Source organism: Ostrinia nubilalis, chromosome 15, assembly GCF_963855985.1.
Source record: "Ostrinia nubilalis chromosome 15, ilOstNubi1.1, whole genome shotgun sequence".
Lineage (NCBI taxonomy): Eukaryota > Metazoa > Arthropoda > Insecta > Lepidoptera > Crambidae > Ostrinia > Ostrinia nubilalis.
The window spans coordinates 9,810,541-9,833,899 of NC_087102.1; the positions used below are offsets into that span (position 1 = coordinate 9,810,541).

The 23,359-nt window shown below is 35.8% G+C and overlaps 3 protein-coding genes and 1 long non-coding RNA gene across 4 annotated transcripts; 1 reads left to right on the forward strand and 3 right to left on the reverse strand.

Moving 5' to 3' along the window:
• Positions 1 to 570: 570 nt before the first annotated feature.
• Positions 571 to 3,778, reverse strand: LOC135078496 (THAP domain-containing protein 5-like). The gene is made up of 6 exons (XM_063973039.1): positions 3,025 to 3,778; positions 2,546 to 2,790; positions 2,271 to 2,324; positions 1,709 to 1,861; positions 1,151 to 1,237; positions 571 to 1,032 (listed from the first exon to the last, which is right to left on the reverse strand). The coding sequence occupies exons 1-6, from the start codon at positions 3,123 to 3,125 to the stop codon at positions 767 to 769; spliced, it is 906 nt and encodes a 301-aa protein (XP_063829109.1). The 5' UTR covers positions 3,126 to 3,778; the 3' UTR covers positions 571 to 766.
• A 529-nt stretch (positions 3,779 to 4,307) lies between these two features.
• LOC135078904 (uncharacterized) lies at positions 4,308 to 4,997 on the reverse strand. The gene is made up of 2 exons (XR_010258692.1): positions 4,827 to 4,997; positions 4,308 to 4,618 (listed from the first exon to the last, which is right to left on the reverse strand). It is a non-coding gene; the product is annotated as an uncharacterized LOC135078904 (long non-coding RNA).
• A 3,812-nt stretch (positions 4,998 to 8,809) lies between these two features.
• LOC135078905 (chitinase domain-containing protein 1) lies at positions 8,810 to 11,796 on the forward strand. Its single transcript, XM_063973480.1, has 6 exons — positions 8,810 to 9,157; positions 9,474 to 9,654; positions 9,905 to 10,111; positions 10,343 to 10,504; positions 11,004 to 11,241; positions 11,557 to 11,796. The coding sequence occupies exons 1-6, from the start codon at positions 8,903 to 8,905 to the stop codon at positions 11,696 to 11,698; spliced, it is 1,185 nt and encodes a 394-aa protein (XP_063829550.1). The 5' UTR covers positions 8,810 to 8,902; the 3' UTR covers positions 11,699 to 11,796.
• Positions 11,785 to 19,297, reverse strand: LOC135078906 (short-chain dehydrogenase/reductase family 16C member 6). Its single transcript, XM_063973481.1, has 7 exons — positions 19,183 to 19,297; positions 16,830 to 17,116; positions 16,091 to 16,206; positions 15,402 to 15,521; positions 13,982 to 14,143; positions 13,320 to 13,519; positions 11,785 to 12,214 (listed from the first exon to the last, which is right to left on the reverse strand). Exons 2-7 carry the CDS (start codon positions 17,101 to 17,103, stop codon positions 12,112 to 12,114), a joined length of 975 nt encoding a protein of 324 aa, XP_063829551.1. The 5' UTR covers positions 17,104 to 17,116; positions 19,183 to 19,297; the 3' UTR covers positions 11,785 to 12,111.
• Positions 19,298 to 23,359: the final 4,062 nt, after the last annotated feature.

The following is a 23,359-nucleotide window of genomic DNA, read 5'->3' on the forward strand; positions in this document are numbered from 1 at the left end:
TTACAGAGAAAAAGTTGCTATCTATGCCTTGTCCACAGTTTCTTTTTAACATGTTAAGAGCTCCTATATTTGTAGATCCCTGATCACAAACTGTTGTTAGAACCATAAATCCGATTTCTTTTAATTTTTTGATGATGTCCGATATAATTTTTGCCAGTTTTGCTGTTGATATTGTGCCTTCCACAAAATAGTGCGCAATATATTGTTTGTATTTATGTTTAGCACCCTGTATCATAAACACTAACGCATGGTCTGCAATTTTCTTTTCTCGTCCCATGTTCTCGCCCTCTCCATAATCCACGTAGCCATCCACTTTATCAGCAATTTCGTTATAAATTATCCGTTTCTTTAACGCCATCTCGTCAAATATTAACGAGCAATATTTATTTTCCTTTGGCATACTTGATGCTTTTGCCTCTAACATATCAATTATATTTTTATTTATACCAGGCTCCATTGGTATATTTTTTAAAATCCTTTGGAGCGTTTTAGTGCTTGGTAGCGTAAACAGCTTTTGCATATAGCGGTATGCTTTAGGGGACCGTTTAAATAGCCAAAGCATACAGGGTGTTAGGTAAATGGGTATATGAGCCGGCAGTAGCCCATGTTAACATGGTCATATAAATGGTATGGTGAAGTCAGAAATTAGATATCATCATTTTATTTTTTTTAATTTTCATACAAAATAAATTTTATAAAATCCGATTTGTATGAAAATTAAAATAATTAAAATGAAGATATCAATTTCCTGACTTCACCATACCATTTATATGACCATGTTAACATGGACTAGTGTCGGCTCATATACCCATTTACCTAACACCCTGTATATTTTGTTGGCTAAAGTCCACCTTTTTCCTTGTGACTTTTTTTTGTTATTCTGCACTACATCCTTTACTAACGATGTCAGCACTTCCGAATCTAACTTGTCTAAATTCACTCTTGACTTCGCTATATTCCTTATTGTTTTTTTTGCATTTTGTAACTGTCGCCAAAGCCTCTTCTCTTTAATTGTAAATGTTGATGAAGTGTCTGTAATAAAAACATTTCCATTAGTAAAAAAAACAACATTAAAGCAAATTGAATTGAATATTGGTTAATTAATCAGCAATTTTACTTAGTTTTTTAAATTAGGTATGTTTTATCTTACCTTTCATTTCAATGTTTTTCTTAGGTCTTTTATAACTGTGGACTAATATTTCTGCCTGTGCATCTTGATGGCAAATGTTTTTATCATCTGAAATATTATAAATATGCAAATAAGTTTAAAATTTATTTTGTTGTTTTATGAAACATATTATTTCCAAATCAATCAATCATTATCAAGTTTTAAAAAAATGCAAAGACAGGATAATGATAGCTCTTCTCATAAAATATGAAGCGTGGGCCCACCTTCAATAACAATGACATAATATTAAATTAAAGGCATTTAGAGGTTTTAATGTTCTGCATTCTGGATGCGGTCTGCGGGTATGTCAAGACAATCTGTAAGTGGTCGTGATAAGGCAATCAGTCACGTGTGCTTTGCGTTCTTTGTTCGTATCCGCACGGTCAAATCGCATTAATATAAAATGTACAGAAACCTAGAATGTTGTACATATAAGTTCATTTTGACCTGACTGCAGACTGCAGAACGCATCCAGGGTGGCATTCTTTAGTTTGAGGGAAGGCATATTTTAGAAGGTAAATAATTAGTTTGTACACTTACCATGAGTAATGGGTTTATAGGTCATATGTTCTGGTGCATTGGAAGTAGAAGGAAGAGGTTCAAAAGTTGTTTTCGCAGAAATACCAGAATCTGGTATATCCACAGCTCCCAAACATGTTGAATTTAGTTGTTTGGTTGTAGTTGTAAGGGGAACTGAAAGCAGATAATGAAATGTGAATTGGGTAATAAAATGTCATGTTCTTAACCAACTTTAGGGTACAATCAGTCTAGTACATGTCTTGCTCACATTAAAAATTACTAGCTTATAAATATTATTAAACTAGCTGACCTGGCTAATTAATGTAGATTGCCTAAAATTTTTCAAATTGGTCCGGTACTTTTTTTGAAGAATTTGTATTACACAAATTACTAAAGTCCCTCTAACTCAACACACATTCTAAGCTAAATTGTGTTACGAGTAGGTTTACTACAATATTCAAGCTGTGGGGTTCTAACCCGCACTTTAGGCTATCTTGGCTTCGAGTTACGGAGCCGATCAAATACAAACAAACAATTAAATATTTCCTTTTTATATTATTAGTATAATTTTAGATAAACATACCTCGTTCAACTGGATTTGACTTCTTTGGAATGCAATATGAATGATCATAAAGAACTGTAACAAAGTATAGATATAATTAATAATTGAAATTATATATTATTTATTGATAAGCATACAACACATGTTTGTGGTTACAAAGAAAGAACCTTGTTAAATTGCATTCGGTTGGTTTGTTTTGGAAACCAAAGAAAATTAATTAAGACATCTAAATAATTCAGAAAAATTGATAGATAGTAAATTAAATTTAAAAAAAATAATTGAAGTCATCATCATACCTGTCTTGAGGTTTTCTTTATTGGAGTCTTTTACATGAAGAGGAAACTCTGTCAAAACTTCATCTGGCAAGATGGGATTGCTCAATTCCAGTGTTGGAATAGCTGAGTTCTTCAGCCGAGTTCCTTTGGCATTGAAGGATTCAGGAGTGAAGTGCCCACCACAAACAAACTTCAGTTGGTGTAACTTTTCAATAGGTACATATGCTAAGTCTTCTATGCCAGCATTTTTAACCCACATTCGACAACTGAAATAAGAAATACCTATTAGAAAAGAACAAGAATAACAAACTGAAATTTATTCATCAACTAATTTCTTTTAGTATTGTTATGCAATTCATTTACAGAGTACGAAACAAAATACTGAAATTAAAAATTGGTTATGGTTATTTACTGTATGATTAAAAATATTAATCCCAGCCTTTAAGTTTACACAATCAGTAAAATTATCTTGTAATAAATGAGTGTTATTAGAAACTTACCGGTCAGAATCCAGAGGAAACCTACTCAAAAGTAAGGGTGATCCACCACGACTTCGCCTCTTATTACAAATAACGCACTTCTTGTTGTTTCTACTCTCCATTATCAGTAGAAGCCTAAAATGAAATAGGTATTAATTAAACAAAGCCTATAATTTCTCTCCAACCAGTGTCAATGCCCTGGTTCATGCATTTACCAGTTTTGAAAGTACATTTACATTTTCATCACATAGGGTTGTTTATAATGAAAAATAGATTTGTAATAGATCTAATATTTCAAGTAAGTAGATAACATACCCATTAAACAGAAAAGTAAATAAGAGTTTAAACTTCTGTAGAAGTTGAAACACAGCTTATTTAAAAGAGTCTCTATCTCACAAAAAACATAACACTGAACAGCAAACTTTATCACGCCCGATACGGAGGAACTTAATCAACTCAACGTAAACGACAGAAAAGTTTATTTACAGTAATATTGCACCAAATCTGAGAAAATAACTTCACACGAATCAATTCGCCGGTTTAAAACTCAAACTCAATTGACAGACATTTTTTTTCATTTGTCAAACTAACAATACTATCAACATAAGGACACTAACAATTATTTTTAGTATGGTGGTATTGATCCGCGGGTTCCCCTGCTATAGTAAAATCAATCCAAAATGCACTTTATTACTTAAGGGGTAAGGTTGTATATCAATTGCTACATATAGAGACTAGTTTTTGTATGAGAAGTGTCTACCCACTGGTCATAACTGTCAATACACCACCACAGACTGAGGGGGAAGATTTTTTAATATTTTAAAATTGTACGACTCTGGGTTCTAGCTCTTTGAGTAATGCCCAACTCATTTTTGTGATGCCCTTGCCTTGCCTAGTACCCACGGCACTTTGAACGGGGCGTAAACCACGGGGTGATATGCGGGCGAGTGCGAGGGAGAGTCACATTCTAGCGAGGTGCGTAGTTAATTTGACCTGGCTGTGGTGAAAAGTAAAGAAATAGAATGACCTAAAAAGGCTAGATCCAGAGCCCTATATTTTTTGTCAATGTGTAAAGAAAAAAAAAGTCAGTTTCAGTCCACAGATTAGAGAGTATGTCTAAAGACAGATAGGAAACGGCCCTAGTATTGGTTAAACGATAAACAAACTGGTACCGAGCTAGATTGTCCAGTAGGTGGCGCTGAATACAATATGGCGCCTGCCGCCCACAGATTAAATATACCTGTCATACTTTTTTATGATCCGTTCCTTTTCATGTATTGCGGTTAAAAATAAAACTACTGAAGTATCAAATGAAACTTTATTGATGAAATATAACATGAAATATTTTGTTTACGAAAATCAATAAGCATTAAAACTATTGGATTTTAAAAGATTACAGTTACTGTTGTGATTACAGTAGGTACATTGTTTTAGTTTTTACATAATGTACTCACGGCTTGACATTTGTATGTAACTCATACAAAATAAGTTGCGTTATGACTTATAGTAAAATAGTTTTTAATGTTCTCCATAAATTCACACGTTCACTCTCACTTTGGTTCTGTCCAATCCAATAGCCACTGTAAGCAGGCCAGATCTACACGTTTCTCACCACCTGTAAAATATATGAAATATTTGTAAATTAAGAGCAAAAAGATGCGCATGTCACCGTAAGACTGTAATCTCCTACATCATCTACATTCTACACTAATATTATAAAGAGTACAGCAGATGAACAAGTGATCTGTCTTATCTACCATACCTATCTTACTGTCTGTTTTGTTTCTAGATTTGCACTACTTTGTTAAATAAAATTAATTTACCTTGTCAAATGTGTACTTGTCAATCAATTACATGTACATTCACAGAATCTGGATTCCACCAATCTGTAATTAAATAATTAACTTTTATTTGATCCTAGTCGAAAAGCGTCAGAGGATAGTGTTAGAATCATTTTGAGGGTGTTTTAAATTTTAAAGGTACTTACCAAATGTTCTTATTAACAGAAGTTAATATTCATCTAATACAAATCTTCCTAATTTAATGCATTTATGTCATGGCATAACTTGCAAATGAAATGAGTTCATCGTTTGTAATCAAGCATTCTTGGTCTGGTTTTATTACTTATATAGGTTTCTTCTAAACTTATTTGAATAGGAAGTAAAGGTTGGTTCATCTGGATTTTAAGTAACAGTTGACAATAATGATCAGCACCGGTGATTCCATAGCAAGCACTTTTATTGTAATTGCAGCTTAACACCTTATAAGTTTGATATTAACCTGAAACAAATAGGTACTTAGATTCACTGTATAAAACACGTATCATCATTCACTGTGTCCTGCAATCTATGCCTGCAATGTACCTACGTGTATTGTATTTTGGGTCCAAACTCCAAAGTATGTTGTTACTCCATGAAACGATCCATATTTAGTTTCCATTGATTTAAATGGAGTTATGAATGATATTGTAATGAAGATTTAATCCTTTGTGTGGTTCAATACTTGATAAAACATGATGTTGCTGCAAGCTGCAATAACCTTTCTCGAGTGGATATCTTACTTGAGAGATATTTCTTCTTAAAACAAACATCAATCCAACTGGCAATCCATGCACATGTAGTTCTTATTAATATTGATTGAGAAATTATTGATTTTAGATAAAATTTGTTTAAAGAAAAACACGTTTTTTCGATGAAAATTTTTGACGTTTTTTTTTTTAATAATGTCACAGTTGCAGACTTGAGACGGAACTAAATTGATTAAAGTGAAAATTACGACTTTGAATTAATATACTTTTAAATAAACATTTCATTTATAGAATGCAAATAGATTCAATAAAATAATTTATAAATAAAAGTTGAAGTTGTAATTCGAAAATGTTTACTAACTTGATTCCAGACACGCAAAAGACCATTGCCATTGTCGCATAAAGGACAACTATAAAAAAAGTCACTTCCTCTCGGAACTGTCAAAAAAATTCACTCTCTATGGAGCTGTCAAACTCTATGGCGTTTCCACCCCGTGTTTCAGTCCGTCAGTGCATAGAGAAAAGTAATACATAGGAAATAGAGAACCCTCTCTGTCAAATTTTTGAACCTACTAATTGACAGCCTGGTGTTAAATTCCCTGTACTTAACCTACGTACGTAACGCTCACATACATACATAGTCCACGCACACATACATACATAAAGTCCACGCACACATACACACAGTTCACGCACACATAGGCCCTCATAACCTTCAAAGAATTATTGTTTTTTTGATGTACAATGTAGAATTTTTTCAAATCCATTATTTTGAAAGTATTTATCTTTATGGTGTACGTATTGTATTATTTTCAAAACAATGGATTTGGAAAAATTCTACATTGCACATGGAAATGCAAATAAACAAAAACTTTTCAATTTAATAATTTTACTTTATTTATGAACACACATAATATTATACACCAAAAGCGTCTTTTCGCAAAGTTTTCAACAACACTAAAAAAGCATTTGCACTTTGAGAAAACTCAGATCACTTGTGAACATAACAGAAAGTTTCTTCGCGATTCACGAAGGAACGAACAAAACTCCGATGAACCAGAACAGCAGCAGGTACGAAGGAATGAACTTGAATTTGACTCGACTCTTCAATACTTTAATAGGGCCACAGAACTCATAAACGATGGCTAAGAAAACAAGAATGCATTCAACCTAACAAAAACAACACCGGCCATTTTGGAGGAAAAACAAAGTTGCCATATGTTAAATAGTAATTTCTACTACTCTATTATGTAAATTATAACAAAAAATGTCACCGTTCAGTTTTAAATTAAAACAAATTAATTTCATTTTAAAAAAAGTTTTCACATTGTAATTAACAATATTCTGAAATATATTTTAATTAAGAAAAAAATGAAAATATGAAGGAAACAGGAGCAGCGACATCTAAAGCGTTTTAGGGTAGTTAAAAAGTATTGCTTCCTCATTGTTATAGCATTGCTGCAAAATCTGAAAAGCTTTTAAATATTTTAAGATGTGTTTCTGGAGTCTGGTGGGGTGCTCACCCAGCGTCATTAAGACTTTTATACAATGCTATTATAAGAAGTGTACTTGACTATGGCAGTTTCTATCTAGAGCCTTGTAATTTAGTTGGTTTAAGTAAATTGGATGCGATTCAATCTAAAGCGCTAAGGATTATAGCTGGTGCTATGAAATCGAGTCCAATCAATGCCTTGCAAGCTGAATGTGTTGAGCCCCCATTGAAATTACGCCGCCAATATTTATGTGACAAGTATCTTTTCCGTGTACTTCAATTTGCTGACCATCCTATATATAGCAAACTCAACAGACTTAATGATTTAATTGATACTTCCTCTTATTGGTCACGTAAATCTCCTCCTTGTGTGATTATTAGTTTTCGTAAATTTATATCAATCCAAGCCCCAGTCCACAGAACCTCCTTTCTTCCGATATTTTCTGTAAATTTTGAATCCCTTATTCTTACTCCGACAATTCATTTCAACCTAGACATACATAAGGATGACTACAATGCTAACATTAAGTTCAATCAGATCGTAGACGAACACTGGGGCGATTGGCATCATATCTATTGCGATGCATCTAAGCACTCTCCAACGGGTCATGTTGGCGTTGGCGCATACCATAAACAATATCATATTGTCCAGAAAATAAAACTCCGTCCAGAATCATCAGTCTTTACAGGAGAATGTTTTGGACTGTTTAAGGCTTTAGAGTATGCTCTCCTTATGAAATTAAACACAACTGTAATATTTTGTGACTCTAAAAGTGCTTTGCAGGCATTACATAAATTTCCATTTAAGAACAATACTAATTATCCTATTATTACAGAATGCAGGAAATTACTTCACAAATGTAGTCTTAACAGTCATTTAATTAATTTTGCGTGGATTCCTAGTCATACCAATATTCCAGGAAATGATAAAGCTGATAAGCTGGCCAATGAAGCGGTTGAGTGTGGAGATATACATCCGTACACAAATTATTGCCATGACTTAACGGCAGCCCTTCCCAAAGCTTATCTCAAATCTGCCTGGGATGAGAATTGGGAGTTCACTAGCCAATCTAAGGGGAAACATTACAAGCTCATTCAACCATCCATCCTTTGTAAACCATGGTTTGTTAAAATTAATCTTTCCAAAACAGTTACTACCATTTTAACTAGAATGCGACTTGGTCACGTGTGCACTCCAGCACACTTGGCTAAAATTCATGTACTTGATTATGATTCGTGCACTTGTGGTTCTGGCGTCGGAGACTTAAATCACATATTTTTTTACTGTTGCCTATATGATCGTTCCTCTTTTATTAGTTCTCTTTTAGCCATTAAAATTCCTTTTCCTACATCCATCACTTGCCTATTATATACCAATAACATTGATGTTTATAATATCCTAGCCGAATTTATTACCCATAATAATATAAAATTGTAAATAGTAATGTATATTGTACTTATGTAAATATTATTTTATTTTTATTATTTTGTACTTATATCACACCTAAATTGATCCTATGAAAACCATCCTTTGTTCCGTTTCCTTCCGTAATTGATTCGTTTCCCTACCTTTTAACTTTAACCCAATCCCACCCTGTCTAAACGCAATGTCCGCAAAACTTATGGCAAAACTGAACGCAAAAATCAAGAACCCCGTCGTGGCTAAACGCAATCCGCGAGAGCCATAAAGAAGAAAAAAAAAAAAAAAGTATTGGAATTTATCGACTGAAGTCGCTGTTTGGAAGCAAGTTTGATCGTAGTATGGAAGTTTCCGTACCCTGCGTCAGTGTCAGTCAGGTGCCCGTTGTGTTGATGCATGCAGATAATTTTGGATATCCTACCTGAAAACTGAAAAGTCTGAAAGTTCTACAAGATATAAAATGCAATTTCTCAATACTATTCTGCAAATAATATTTTTACTGAATGTGTGTTTGGCAACTTTATCACCACCCTCAGATAAAAAAGGACAGAAAGGAGTCAAAACTCAAGATGGTCCACGTAAAAATAACGTTTTAGATCGAAAATTAGTGGTTGAAACGCCCATTGTGAGGGATATTATTAAATACCATGCTACGTATCATCAAGATATTTCATTAAGGAATTTTAAAAATTCGGTTTTAGGTTATGTTACTCCGGTATGTAAAAACAAACATGTAATCTTGTGCTCCCTTTATTTAACTAAGGTGCTTCCTTTCTATTTTGCTTCCTTGTGATTGTGAATTCTTCAAGTTACTACGGAAACTCATGTCATTTGAACATCATTTCAATTGGTATTACACCTAACTAAAATAGGCGTTTCGGCTTGAACACAATACTTACCGGCATTCAGGAATTTTAAGAATACCGGCGCTTAATTGGTGGCAAATTTGAAAGAGTTTGCGTAAAATGCTATTATCATGAGGTATGTTTGTGTTCTATGTACATCTTTTAAAAATCATTACTTGCTTTTAGTGGAACAGTAAAGGCTATGACGTGGCCAAGACATGGGCGCCTAAATTTAATTACATCTCTCCAGTGTGGCTGCAGGTGAAAAGACAGTCACCCAACATCTACATCATATCAGGATTGCATGACGTTGATCATGCGTGGATGAAGTCAGTCCGACAGAAAGGCTCCCAAAGTAATATCAAAAGTGAGTTAAAATTAAAAATGGACCTCTTATTTATAGTTTGTAATTTATTAAATGTAATTAAAAGTATCATTAAAATGAGATTAGGTTATTTGAATACCAAAACAATTAAAAACTCCAGTGTCTAAGTAGCTCAGTTGAAAGAGCCAGTCCGGCAAGTGAAAGGTTGTGGGTTCAATTCCTGCCTTAGGCAGTTTGATTTTTTCAAGTTATTTATAATTTTCAAATTAAAAACTTACTTGTTTATTTGCAGTTCTCCCTAGAATCTTATTTGAAAATTGGCAGTCTTCAGATTTGAAAGCCTTCTTCATGGAGCCCAGTGCCCGTTCAGAGCAGCAGGCGTTGGTTGATGAGATCAAAAAAGCCTGTAAGCAGTGGAAGTTTGATGGAGTTGTCCTAGAAATTCTGTCACAGATTGGAAAGTACCTTGATAAATCTGTGAAGTTCATTCAGCATTTTGGTAAGTAGAATTTTATCTTTTTAAAAGTTCTGTAAAGTGTTAAGTGATAGTGGAGAGTAACTACTTCCATTTTTTTATATCTAGGATATTCACAGATATTTTAAAATTTATTTAATTTTATTTCATTATTTTTATCATTGACAGGGAGAATAATTAATTGATCTATTGACTTGCCCAGTTTTAATTGAAAATCTCTTAGAGACACTGATATCATAAATAATATTGTTTCAGGTTTAGAAATGGCTGAAGATGAACTGAAGTTGATCCTAGTCTACCCACCATTCCGGGGCTACCCCACCGATGAGTTTTTCATACAAGCTTTTAATGATATCCATCCGTATGTACAAGCGGTGTCAGTGATGACTTATGACTTCTCAAACCCCCAAAAACCAGGTATTACATTATTTGTAATTATATTTCTATATTTAATAGACATGCCCTTCAAGCTTGTAAAGATAAATACTGAGCAGTAGCCTATTGGTGCAGTGGCCCACTATTTTTTTTCTTGTTGTATTGTTTTTGTTTATAAATAGGCTAATTTCCTAAAAAAATTTTTTAAGTCCGTCAATTTTAATATAAAAAAATATTGGACACATATATTTTTAATTGTCAATCAAACAAATTATTACAAAGTTATAGTGCGTTGAAGTTCCGTGCGACGTCACAAAGTGCTGCACTTTTACGCACTCATTGACGTCACGGGCCTTTTCTTTAGAACTTTGGCACGCTTTATCTCTTTACATTTTCATTAGTTTTCACAAGTGAAAAATACGTGTCTAGTAGTTATTGATAAGCTAACTGACGGACTAATTAAAACTCTTGCTTTTTTACCCAGGAAACATCCCTATTGTGCTTACTGTGTTCAATAAAGTATTCTATTCTATATTTACAGGCCCAAATGCACCGCTGTACTGGATGAGACTGTGTGTTGAAAAATTAGTTGGTGAAGAAGATAATCCATCCAAACGCTCCAAGATTCTACTTGGCTTAAATTTCTATGGAAATTCATACACTTCTAATGGGGGTGGTCCCATTGTGGGCACAGAGTATGTGGAGCTGCTTAAGAATGCTAAGCCCACCGGGACAGTGTCCTACAACAATAATACAGCTGAAAATTATATAGAAATTCGGTAGGTAATCTAATCATCATAATTATAATACATATATCTCCAAATTAAGCATTTAGCATCTAAAGCATATCTGCTTCAAAAAGAGTTCTGTAATTTGAACAATGCAAGGCATGATCATAGAAGTGACTGTTGAGATGAAGGGACCAGTCTTCTATTTTCTACCTAAATACATAAACACTATGATCTGTACTTTTGTTCTATTATGTATTAGCTATTTATGTAATAATTTTTGGTACCTCAACCTCAATATACCAAAACTTAATAAATGATGGTAACAACCCTATGAGCTTACAATAGTGAAACTTTTCTTTACAGGACATCACAGGGTTCAAAGAAGATATTTTATCCAACTTTGTTCTCCATACAGAAGAGACTGGATCTAGCCCGGGAGTTCGGCACTGGGATTGCAATATGGGAACTGGGCCAGGGCCTGGACTATTTTTATGATCTATTTTAATTACTTGTGATATTATTTTTAAGGCAAAAATATGATGAAGTGTAACACCTAGTCATATTTATTTTATTGAGAATAAAAAGACTTAATTTCTGCAATAATTAATTTTAATACTTAACCTAAGTGATCCCATTTCAAAATATGTATTTCATTCAGTCTTTTTTATTACCCACAAATTCATGCATGCATTCATCACTCTGTGACATATATCAAAGTAATCTATACGCAAACATAGTCATAATCTTAAAATTTTGTTAAATTACTATTTTTTCGCGTTTGAGGAAAAATTGTTCTAAAAATCGTATCTACTCGACTGGGCTTGGTTAATTATTCATTTTATCATTATTTTAGTTTATCCCTTTTATGCTAAATGTATGGGATACAGTATTGAAAGATATTTCGTCATAAAGCTAAGTTTATCCGGCTGCTACTGTGGGCTTCTTCCTCAATTCCATCATGGCTTGTGGCCCCTTCATCACTCGGTGCATCAGGTCCCAACACATCTTGGCGGGGAGAAGGCTGGAATAACAAGAAACTTGGTGAGGAAATGACATAGCATTTTGTTTTCTCTATCTTTGCCTCGTGTCCAACGTGCCCAACGGATTAGCAAGCTGAAGTGACAATGGGCAGGGCATATAGTATGCAGAACTGACGGCCGATGGGGCAGCAAGGTTCTGGAGTGGAGGCCACGTACCGAAAAGCGCAGCGAAGGACGTCTACCCTCAAGGTGGACCGACGACCTCATAAAGGCAGCGGGAAGGCGCTGGATGCATGCCGCCACCAACCGCCCATTGTAGAAATCAATGGGAGAGGCCTATGTTCAGCAGTGGACGACCACTGGACGTCCTATGGCTGAAATGATGATGATGATCTATGCCTCTTCATGAAAGGAAGTAATGTTATTCTTAGTATTTCCTTGACTAATATGTAAATTAAATAAAAGAAGCTTAAGCTTACTACTACGCTAGAATGTAGGAAACTAATTTTGTATGCGCATATTATTGTCTATTTTGATTGATATTCGAAACATGCGCTACTTAGGTACCTTACTACATAATTATGTTGTATCTTGTATGTGTCAGTACGCAAATAATAAATGCTAAACAGTATTTGCATTTCTAAATAATTAGTAAGTTCACCTCAGTAATAAATAAATATAATCAATAACTATAAACTTAGTGGTTTGATAATTAAAATAATGATGTGACTTTCAACGAAAAGATTTTTGTCCCAACAAATTCGTATAAGTAACGTAACCTCCCAACATCTTTCTGAAATAAGCTACCTACCTTGGTAGCTGAAAGGAAGCAGATTCGAACTTGGACATACAAGTTGTGGCTCCGGTCGTGAACCTATGTGCTTAGGCACCTAAGTAGGGGCAGGGCACATAGTACGAAGAACTGACGGCCAATGGGGCAGTGGAGCCCGCGTACCAGAAAACGCAGCATGGGACGTCCACCCACAAGGTGGACCGACGACATCATAAAGGTAGCTGAAAGGCGCTGGACGTAGGCCGCTACCAATCGATCAACATGGAAATCATTGGGGGAGGCCTATGTTCAGCAGTGGACGTCCTATGGCTGAAATGATGATGCATAATGAAAGGAGGGGCACGGATACTGACCACTTAAGCGGCAGGAGGTATCGCACAGAACCAGGCATGATGCAGTTGACTTCGTTCTTGCGGATGGAGTCGATCATGGTCTCCGCGACGTAGTCGGGCTCCAGCATGGGCATAAGCCGCGGGGTGACTCCGTCGAACATCCCCGTGTTGATGTAGTAAGGGCACACCAGTGTCGCGTGGATGGTGTTGTGACCGTGGGCCTGGAAATCCAAGAGATATTTGTGTGAGACTCGAAAATAATTTACCGTAAGCGTGCGGTGCTATATATTGAAGCCCCCTGTGCGTACATGCCACGGTTTGATCCAGTTGAAGACCTTGTGTACATGCAAAAGTTTTTTCTAGGATCTCTAGATGTAGAAAAGTTTTTTCTAAAGTTATTGTTGGAATTAGCAAAAAAGATGCGTAAAAGACGAAGAGAAGACACCGAGTGTGGTGCCAAGACTCGGTGGTGAAGGTGTCTGAATGGCCGACTCGTCATCCGAGGAACGCGGGTTTGATCCGCTAGATTATTGTTGTGAGCCCACTCGTAACACGAACACGAGGCAAAGATATTTTTTTTACGCATACTTAGTTATGTAGGCAGGCTCCAAGTAAGTACCTATCAATTTCTAAATTGAATTTGTAACAAATGTAAGTAACATTTGTTCATCTGCTTTTCTTACCCTCAATTCTGTGAACAGGCTTTCGTGGAAGCCGACGGTGGCGAACTTGGTCCCGCTGTAGTCGGTGCAGCGATACGTGCCCAGCAGGCCGGCCACCGAGCCCACCGTCACGATGTGCCCCTTGCCGCTCTTGATCATGTCTGGGAGGAACGCCTTCACTGTCTAGGTAAGAGAAAATGATGATTAGATTCACTGGTGACTTTTCCCACCATAAAGTATGCCTCTCTTTTTAACCGACTTCAAAAAAAGAGGAGGTTCGCATTTCAAGTGTATGTTTTCTTCTCTATAAAGAAACAGATATACCTACTATCGCAGCGCGCGCGCATTCACCCGTGTGCACGCGCCTTTATATTAGATTCGAAATTACGGGAACGGTGTTTCCGAACGGGAAGAAATAGCCCTGGTAAAATGTGTTATAATTTCTTTTGTGCACATTGATGGGTGGGTCTAATCCCGATGGAGAAAAAAATTAAACAGTCAATCCTGCGACTGGAACCGCAGATCGAGTTGGAGGCGAAGGCTTAATTTTCGGTGTAGCAGCCTTTGTCTTTTGTTATGAATATTGATGTTATTTAAAAATGCAAAAAGTTAGGTAGGTAGGTATGTGGCTCCTAAACAAATGAGAAAAATATTATTCTTCACACGTGTTACGCACCTAACCCCGACCTCAGAATAAATAATATCCTAGGAAAATCCGACACTGAACTTGAGTCTATTGTTTGTTTCTTTGAATTTACCAAAATCCCAACTAATATTATAAATGCGAAAGTAACTCTGTCTGTCTGTCTGTCTGTTACGCTTTCCCGCTTAAACCTCGCAACCGATTTTGATGAAATTTGGCATAGAGATAGTTTGAGTCCCGGGAAAGAACATAGGATAGTTTTTATCCCGGTTTTTGAAACAGGGACGCGCGCGATAAAGTTTTTCTGTGACAGACAAAATTCCACGCGGGCGAAGCCGCGGGCGGAAAGCTAGTGGCTAATAAAATAAAATAACAATAGAAGTAGGTAGGTACTTTATTCAGCATTTAATATTTTATACACATTCTTAATTTTATTAAGGCAAGCTGAAAAGGTATTCAGCAAAAATCGTGACATGACACAAGTCTTCAAGTCACGAAGCTGGTTTTCAGTGGGTACCAACGCACGACGGGGATTACGATGAAATAAAACCATTGTAACAACATTTTACGCTAATATCACAGCCATTCGCTGTATTGTGGTCGAGTACCGTTGGGAAATGTGAGTATCTGCACGATGAATGATGATTATAGCTAATTATACACTGTACGACGACAGCACGTCAACGTAACCACTGGGATCTTGTGTGGTTGTAATAGGGGCGAGTTTGCAACAAAAATGGGTAGCCTGATGTGCTGTCGTGTGTACGTTGCAATGGCAGTAATGGCACGGCTACTTACCCAATAGTGCGAGAGGATGTTAACTTTGTAGGTGGTCTCTATCGCAGAGTCTGTCAGCTCCAGGATCGTGTCCCCGAACACTGTGCCCGCGTTGTTGATCAACAAGTCCACTTTGCCTACCTGAAACATTTTCATAAGTAGGTTAAGTTTTGTAAGGCGCATCCATATTGTTTTTGGGGGGACCTGTGTTGCTTGTATGTAACTAACACGAAAAGGGTCGTAGAAGGAAGGGCTATATTAAAGGTTATATACGACATTGTACGCTTAAAACAAGCGGTTTTTCTGATATGAAAGATGACGTCAAGCTTCAGAGAGCTCGTTCTAGTTACTGTGCCCAGTAAGCATAAAATATACCTAGATAAGATATACCTAAGGCATTACGAAATACTTAGTAGGAAGGTAGTGTCAAACAGTGAATTATTCCGACTTTATCAGCCTAGTGTACCTACCACTTTTTAAGGAGGGAACTGCAATCATAATTCGGAATTAAGTAGATAATGGAATCATCATCATCTCAGCCATAGGACGTCCACTGCTGAACATAGGCCTCCCCCAATGCTTTCCATGTTGCCCGGTTGGTAGCGGTCTGCGTCCAGCGCCTTCCTGCTAACTTTATGATGTCGTCGGTCCACCTTGTTGGACGTCTTTTACGCTGCGTTTTGAGATTATGGAATAAGGTGAACAAATACCTCTTTCTTGACTTTTTCAGCTGTAGCGTAGACCGCAGCTCTGTCTGCCAGGTCCACTACGTGACTCACAATTTCATAGCCCTCATCCATCACAGCCTGGCATGTTTTTTGCAAACCTGTTGAAAACAACAATGTGATTAATGTAGTTCTACCTTTTGGTTAATTAATTATTACTGCTCACTAATCCAGTTTGTTTTATTATTACTTACTTTACTACCTATTAAAAGATATTAGTAGCGTGTAATGTATCATGTATTATGATCGACTGTACATAATGTACTACTTTAATTTATCCTTTAGTTAATTAATTAACTGATTTGTTTCATGAATTGATTTTCGTATAACTGTATCCATGAACTCTATTTATTTTAAAATATTAATTTTATATTTGCAAGTATTAAAAAACACAGAGCTAATATGAATGAAGGTTCCTACTTAGGTAGGTACTAATTGAAGATTTGACATTGCGTGTTTATAAAATCTATTCATGATTAAAACATGACTAATTACCTCCTAATACGATGCAAATTGTTTTTCATCCGATCGCTCTATCCATCGAGGATCAATATTTTACGACTATCCAACTCATGAAACGTAAGTTTGCTTAAAATCTAATTCTTATCCTAAATGTTCTGTATTTTTCCATTGCTCTTGTTACGAGACTACATTCAACTATCAATTACGTTCCAAAGGTTAATTTATTCTGCATTAAAACCTAACCTAAGGCAGCTGAACGCACCTTCTAAGTTTATATCCCACACGACGACCTTCGCTCCAAGTCTCGCCAGCTTGACCGCCAGTTGCCGCCCCACCCCCCCTCCTCCGCCTGTGACCACCACCACATCCCCCTTCAGACTCTTCATGGGCCTTATTGCATTAGGCACTAAGGTCCAAAACAGCGATTCCAAGATGTAGTAGCAGGACAACACCAGGAAAAGAACCGTGTCTTTGGCAATGTCGAATACGCTGGCCATTTGGGAGTGGGTTTTGATCTTTGTTCCTTCTAACATCATTGTGTATTCAGGTCTGTAAAAAAGACATTTTTATCATTGAGTAAATGTACGTGGACCGGTTAGAGATGCACCTAATGTGGACACTACCGTATAAAATCAAATGATTATGTAGGAGGTAGGTACTTGTAATAGTACTATACAAAAATTTTACTACGAATATAGTACAGCCACTAAAATTTTACATAAAAATGTAAAGCCATTAATCCTTATTGTGAAACAACACCTAATATGTATGAATATTTAGGCCATTGACAAGCTTGAGTTTGAACCGAGTTTTCAGTGTCCATTGTAGAATACGAGCCCACTAATAAACCTACTTGAAAACAATAAGACTGGGCAGTAAATGTAGAGATAAGGTAAGTAGGTTACACTATAGGTTTGGGTAATACAAAGTAATACTTCTAGGTGTTACCACTAGAGCGCTAAATAAGTAACGGACTTATTTACTATGAAAGAGCGACCTTACTATGCGGTTCTGTAATGTATTTCAGGCGTACGTAAAATAGAGATAAAAACCGCAAACCTCATAAAAATTACTTAGTTATCCATAACTTATTCTATGATAACATCAGCTCGTGTTTTGGGTGTCTATAAAACTCAATAAAGTACGTAGGTAAGTAGGTACCTCCTACTCGTTATCGAAACTTTCGCCTTTAGTTAGTAAATATTTTAGCAAACTGCAAATGAGTCAAAGGAATCCATGTAACAAGTTCTCAGAAGCAGAGGGCGACATATTTGGTCAGTATTTACCGGGCTACAACTGTTACTGTTAATTTGCGAGGTTTATATGTTAACGAAACTACAAGTGATATTCAAATTAAACCCAAACAACTTTATACTAAAGTAAGTAATATGGGAAGGATACAATGCAATCAATTTGCATTGTTACGAGCTTGATTTGACTAGATAAAACTGGCAATCGAAACCGATCATAAATAAAAGTTAACTGCTGCGGTATGCGCGGAGTGCGAACCGCGAAATCTCAGACCTACCTTCCTAACCTACTTTATTCTACTGAGGTAAAATGACTATACTATTTTACCTACTCATTTCAAGCTAGGGGAAACAATCTATCCCCGGTATAACAACACATCGCAGCTCATTTCATTAAAAATATTATTTAAAATATAAATGTAGAGCGGTCAGTTAACACGATAGTATGTAGAACAGATATTAAGACTATCTTTCAACCCACAAATATTTTTTTTATCATGGCCTAATTAAGTATTTCTTCATTCTATGATAAGTCTAACCCTGGGTTATAATAACGATTGCACTAGGAAGTTGTAAATTTTCTGAAAGATAAGTCAGCATTATTGTGTATTTTATCCTTATCTTATCCTCTATGAAAGTAATTAAAGAAAGTAATTAAGCCTAGTTATAGCTCGCTGGTAGTTAATTTAAACAATTTCTTAACCGCTGTTTAAAAATACACAGACAATAGAATTCATCTTTTAGATTGACTGCAGAAAAAATTGTACTAATTTCTTACAATGATCGATAAATTAAACTTCATATTAAATCTGAAATAGCGTACCTGGTTTTAATAACAAAGATTTTTATTATTTTTTGACATTATTAAATGAAGTTAGTAATTAATTAATGCCTTGTTTTTTTGTTGGTCTCTTCTTTGGAATGTATGTGTCAATTTTTATAGAAAGTAGGCAGATGAAAGTTGTTTGCACGCTTAGCCGGTAGAGTTTAGGGTCATTTAGTGTTTACTATTGAAAAGAGAAAATGTATAACTATGTGTGTTTAATCTTAATCCAAAATGAACAAACCTTTAGTGGCAAACAAAGTCTGTTCTTTAAAATGGATACAAAAATAGTTAATAAAAGAACTTATTGTGATTTCAATACAGTCAATTATTACGACAATGATGTTGTATTTTTATAAAAGTATAAAGTTAATTATAAATTCATTTGATTGTCTTCTTTTAAATTTAATTAGCTACAATTAAAAAATTAGGAATTTTCATAACTACACAATTAGGCACTATTGTTGAAGCGAAAAAGAATTGTTTCGTCTGCGTGTTGTCAATGTTCAAATAGATCAGTGTCAAATAAATTGTTAACTTACCAAAATTGTTAATTGTCCTCACATAAATCACTGATTTGATAAAAAATAAATAAGTTGTTCGATTCACGAAGCCGCGCGTGCTCGCTTGCGCCGGCCTACAGACTGCGTCGGAGTTGCTCTACTCTTGTAGCTTTCACTATAACGGTTTTATGTTGCTTGCACGGTTCCCTTATGGCCATAGAAATAGTGCATACGAAGTAAGGTGCATTAGATCATTCACATGAAGATAAAACCAATAACGTTACAAATAATACTACTACTATACTACTACATTGAACTGCAAACGTGTTTTCACTAAGGGCAAAACTTTGCTTAGATTAACCTAACAGCAGGATCAAGTAACTAACTAAAATGTTATTATATTTTTATTTAATTTATTGATTGCTAAAGAAAGTGCAAGATTTTTAGCGAGATCGAGAGCTGTCACGTATCATTTAATTAAATACTTACCTAATAAAAAAAATGTACTTAGTACCCTTACTGGAATATTCATATTGGAACTAAAACTATATTTAGTATGTATTACCATCTCCGGTGTGTATTCCATACTTTTGATGGTTCTTTGAAATAGTTATTAGGTTAACGTTAAAAGACACTAATTTAAATGAAACCCGCGGGAAGTGAATTAACTATGGGATGTTACCATGGCCACACGCCTGTGTTGCAGTTTCTACGATTAGAATGTAACTGCAAAACTAACAGTATAGTAAGTTGTTTTGTTAAATAATAATGTAAATGAAAGTATAAATGTGGGAATAAGGAGTTTGGTTTAGTTTTTATTTTTAATTAAGTATATGGTGAGATGTCAGATTTGGGAGATGACGTTAGCTGTCTGTAAAAAGATGGACGATTTTGTAAGACGATTTTAATAAAATGAAGAACGAATAAAACCATTATTTTCAATAGAACAATCTCACAATCCCACAACTTTTTTGGGGGCTCGTCCGGGATAAAGCAGGGATTGGAAGGATTGGGAGGATTGATCATGGGGGTCAGGCTCTTCATTGAAAATTAGTGGTTCAAGACGACGAAAGACGAAGATTCAAGACGTAAAAATAAGACGAAAGATGTTGAAGGTGACTTGTTACGACGGTGATTACTTATGATGTATTCGAGTAAAGTATCTTACTTACGACGACGACTTACGACGAAGATGAAAAAGACTGAAGATATTTTACCGAAGATGCCGCTGACGAAGAAAGGTCAGGAACCGAGCGAGGATGAAGAATACCAAGAGTGTCAAGAAGATGTTGGGGTTCAGATATCGTTCCGAGACTTAGAGAAGTCAATGAATGTTTTTACTGGCGATGATACATATCCTGTAACAGAATTTATAGAAGAATTTGAAGACGTTGCTGATTTGATGAAGTGGACTAATGTGGAGAAGTTAGTTTATGCGAAGAGACTACTAGGAGGAACTGCTAAGTTGTTTTTGAGGTCTATTGGTAGAGTTAAAGACTACACTAATTTGAAGAACGCGCTCAGAGAGGAATTCGCACCCAAACTAAATAGCGCGACGATCCACAAGAGGCTCGTTGCACGGAAGATGAAGAGTGATGAAACTTACCAACAGTACTTTTTGACGATGAAAGAGATAGCATTACATGGGAAAGTTGAAGATGCTGCTTTGATGGAGTACGTTATAGACGGAATTAGAGACGTTGAGACGAATAAAGTTATACTTTATGGCGCCGCGGATATTAAGGAGTTCAGGAAGAAACTAGAGATATACAGCGAGTTTATGAAGAAGTTAGCGAAACCGACACCTACGACGTCAAGTTACCAAGGAAGTCATGGTAATCGAAGATCGGGAAATGATGAGAATCCTAAGAGAAGATGTTATAACTGCGGAGCTCTCGATCATCAATATTCTGCATGCGAAAAGGGAATTAAATGCTTTAGATGCAATGACTTTGGACACAAGCGTGATGATTGTCCTAATAATGAACAGAAGAAGACGTTGACTATTGTGAAAGTAGGAAAAGATGATGTAACGTTAGAGAAGATTAAGATTGAAGGAGTGGACAAGGATGATCAAATTGTAGTATACGACATAGACGACTCAAGACATACGACTGAAATTCAGAAAATGTTGGAAGACTGCAAGCCTACAGACGAAATAAAGAAGAGTAACGACTGTCAGATTGAACACCGACCTGGAATAAAACACGACGGCACCCTAAGCTGTTTAGTACTTACCGAGACGACTGCACGGCTGAAGAAGACACAAGATGAAGACGAACATAATATTCGGATGCTGAAAGAACCCTACCGGAATGAGATGTTGTACGAAGAAAGAGATGAAGATGGATTATTTGTAGTACCGGAGAAGATGCATGACGAAATTATAAGAGAGAATCATAAGGGAGGAAAAGAAGGACTGTTTAACCGGATCAATAATAGAAGAGATGATGAACTTGTTAAGATGATAGAAGAGGAAAACGTAGAGAGGATGGATGAGGCAAGACATGAGTTAAGAGAAAAGGCAAGAGAATGTGTGAAGACAATTCAAGATGGAAGTGTTAGAGTTTATAACAAGAAAAGAAAGAAAGCTAGAACATACGAGAAAGGTGATTTAAGAATTGGAAATACAGAAGACCCTGATGTTATGAAGACGTTGATCGCTACCGAAGTCGAAGGTATTTCATCTGGGACAGATGAATAATCAGGAAGGCCGTGTGGGAATAAGGAGTTTGGTTTAGTTTTTATTTTTAATTAAGTATATGGTGAGATGTCAGATTTGGGAGATGACGTTAGCTGTCTGTAAAAAGATGGACGATTTTGTAAGACGATTTTAATAAAATGAAGAACGAATAAAACCATTATTTTCAATAGAACAATCTCACAATCCCACATAAATGTAGGTATTTAACTATATTTTATATTAAGTCTTTAGTTAATTCGACCGTAGAGTGTTGTGATTTATAGAGTAATGAAGTTTTAACTATTGCGTGTGATACGCCAATCACAAAAGAGTGGATATTTTTTATTTATTTAAGCGGTCATAGTGAAATGTACTAATAAATACCTAACTAGTACTTGTAATGAAATGGATTTACCCGAAAATAAGTTGATAAATTAATTTTCTTTATAGCTCAAGGAAGTGATTGTGCTATTTTTTTTCCCTCAGCCAATCCAGAATTCATGCTTGTGGCGGAGTTTATTGTACTGTGTAGATTTGTTGTCGACACGACAAGAAGAAGAAGATTTCATGTTTATATTTGATAATATACCCATATGATTCATATTGGTGTCGATTCATATTACGAGTATACATAGTTAGGCAAACAATACACTATTGTGTTGTGGCCCACCTGTATTTAGGGCTGCCAATAAAGGATTAAGGGTAACAAAATATATAATGCAAAGGCGGTAATAGGTAAAATGATTAAAATTTTCTTTTAAAAAGGATGGACCAACTAAATTAAAACAACGGAATGATACTTTGTTATAATTGAAGTAAAGGAGCTCCTAAGCAACAAACACTCTAGAATCGATTCGTATACCTCGAGGGGCAAATACCTTACCCCTCGAGGTATTCGAACCCGCAACGCTGTAGGCGTTGTTACACTGCTTTGCTGTACTGACATGACATGACGACTGCGTCTAGAATTGTCTCTTTGAAATATTATGTAGGTATGCATTTAAACCAAATATTGCTGTCACATTAGAAGGCTACCTATATTAATTATGACTTTCTGCATTTATTTGCCATTTTATTTTTTAATTTAATAAGTATTAAGCTAGTAACCCTACATACATGCGCACGCGTCTCAAAGGAGACCTTTTTACTATGAGCGCGTTTATTATTCAGCGCGCATAAATTTGTCATTAGCTGAGGACGCACGCGCACGCGCCGGCCGTAGCACGTCGCGTCGCAGGATCTATTGGTCAATACAGAGGAAACCATTCTATTGATTCTATACCAGCTAGCATGATACGAATCGATATAATCGAAGCGATTAAAATAATCCAGTTAACGCATAATAACGATCCTCGATTGGCCCAGTGGCTGGTGGTGCTGAAATTGGCCTGAGACTACGTATGGATCACTGGGTTTGATTCCCAGTCGGGTCAATTAAAAAGGGGTATTTTCTGTGAGGACATTATTGTTTTTGTAGTTAGATACCAATGACGATCGATGTGTTGCGTCGCGCATTGTTTTCAATACTTGTCA

Bases quoted from the DNA above. Each gene is read 5' to 3' on its own strand.
- LOC135078496 (XM_063973039.1), bottom strand. From the start codon at position 3,125: ATGGAGAGTAGAAACAACAAGAAGTGCGTTATTTGTAATAAGAGGCGA. The intron at 1,862-2,270 runs GTATGTTTATCT...ATCTGCTTTCAG, and splicing joins GTCAAATCCAGTTGAACGAG to TTCCCCTTACAACTACAACC. The intron at 1,238-1,708 runs GTAAGTGTACAA...ATAATATTTCAG, and splicing joins CTATAAACCCATTACTCATG to ATGATAAAAACATTTGCCAT.
- LOC135078905 (XM_063973480.1), top strand. From the start codon at position 8,903: ATGCAATTTCTCAATACTATTCTGCAAATAATATTTTTACTGAATGTG. The intron at 9,158-9,473 runs GTATGTAAAAAC...ACTTGCTTTTAG, and splicing joins TTTTAGGTTATGTTACTCCG to TGGAACAGTAAAGGCTATGA. The intron at 10,112-10,342 runs GTAAGTAGAATT...ATATTGTTTCAG, and splicing joins GAAGTTCATTCAGCATTTTG to GTTTAGAAATGGCTGAAGAT.
- LOC135078906 (XM_063973481.1), bottom strand. From the start codon at position 17,103: ATGATGTTAGAAGGAACAAAGATCAAAACCCACTCCCAAATGGCCAGC. The intron at 14,144-15,401 runs GTAAGTAGCCGT...TCTCTTACCTAG, and splicing joins ACATCCTCTCGCACTATTGG to ACAGTGAAGGCGTTCCTCCC. The intron at 13,520-13,981 runs GTAAGAAAAGCA...TTGGATTTCCAG, and splicing joins GCCTGTTCACAGAATTGAGG to GCCCACGGTCACAACACCAT.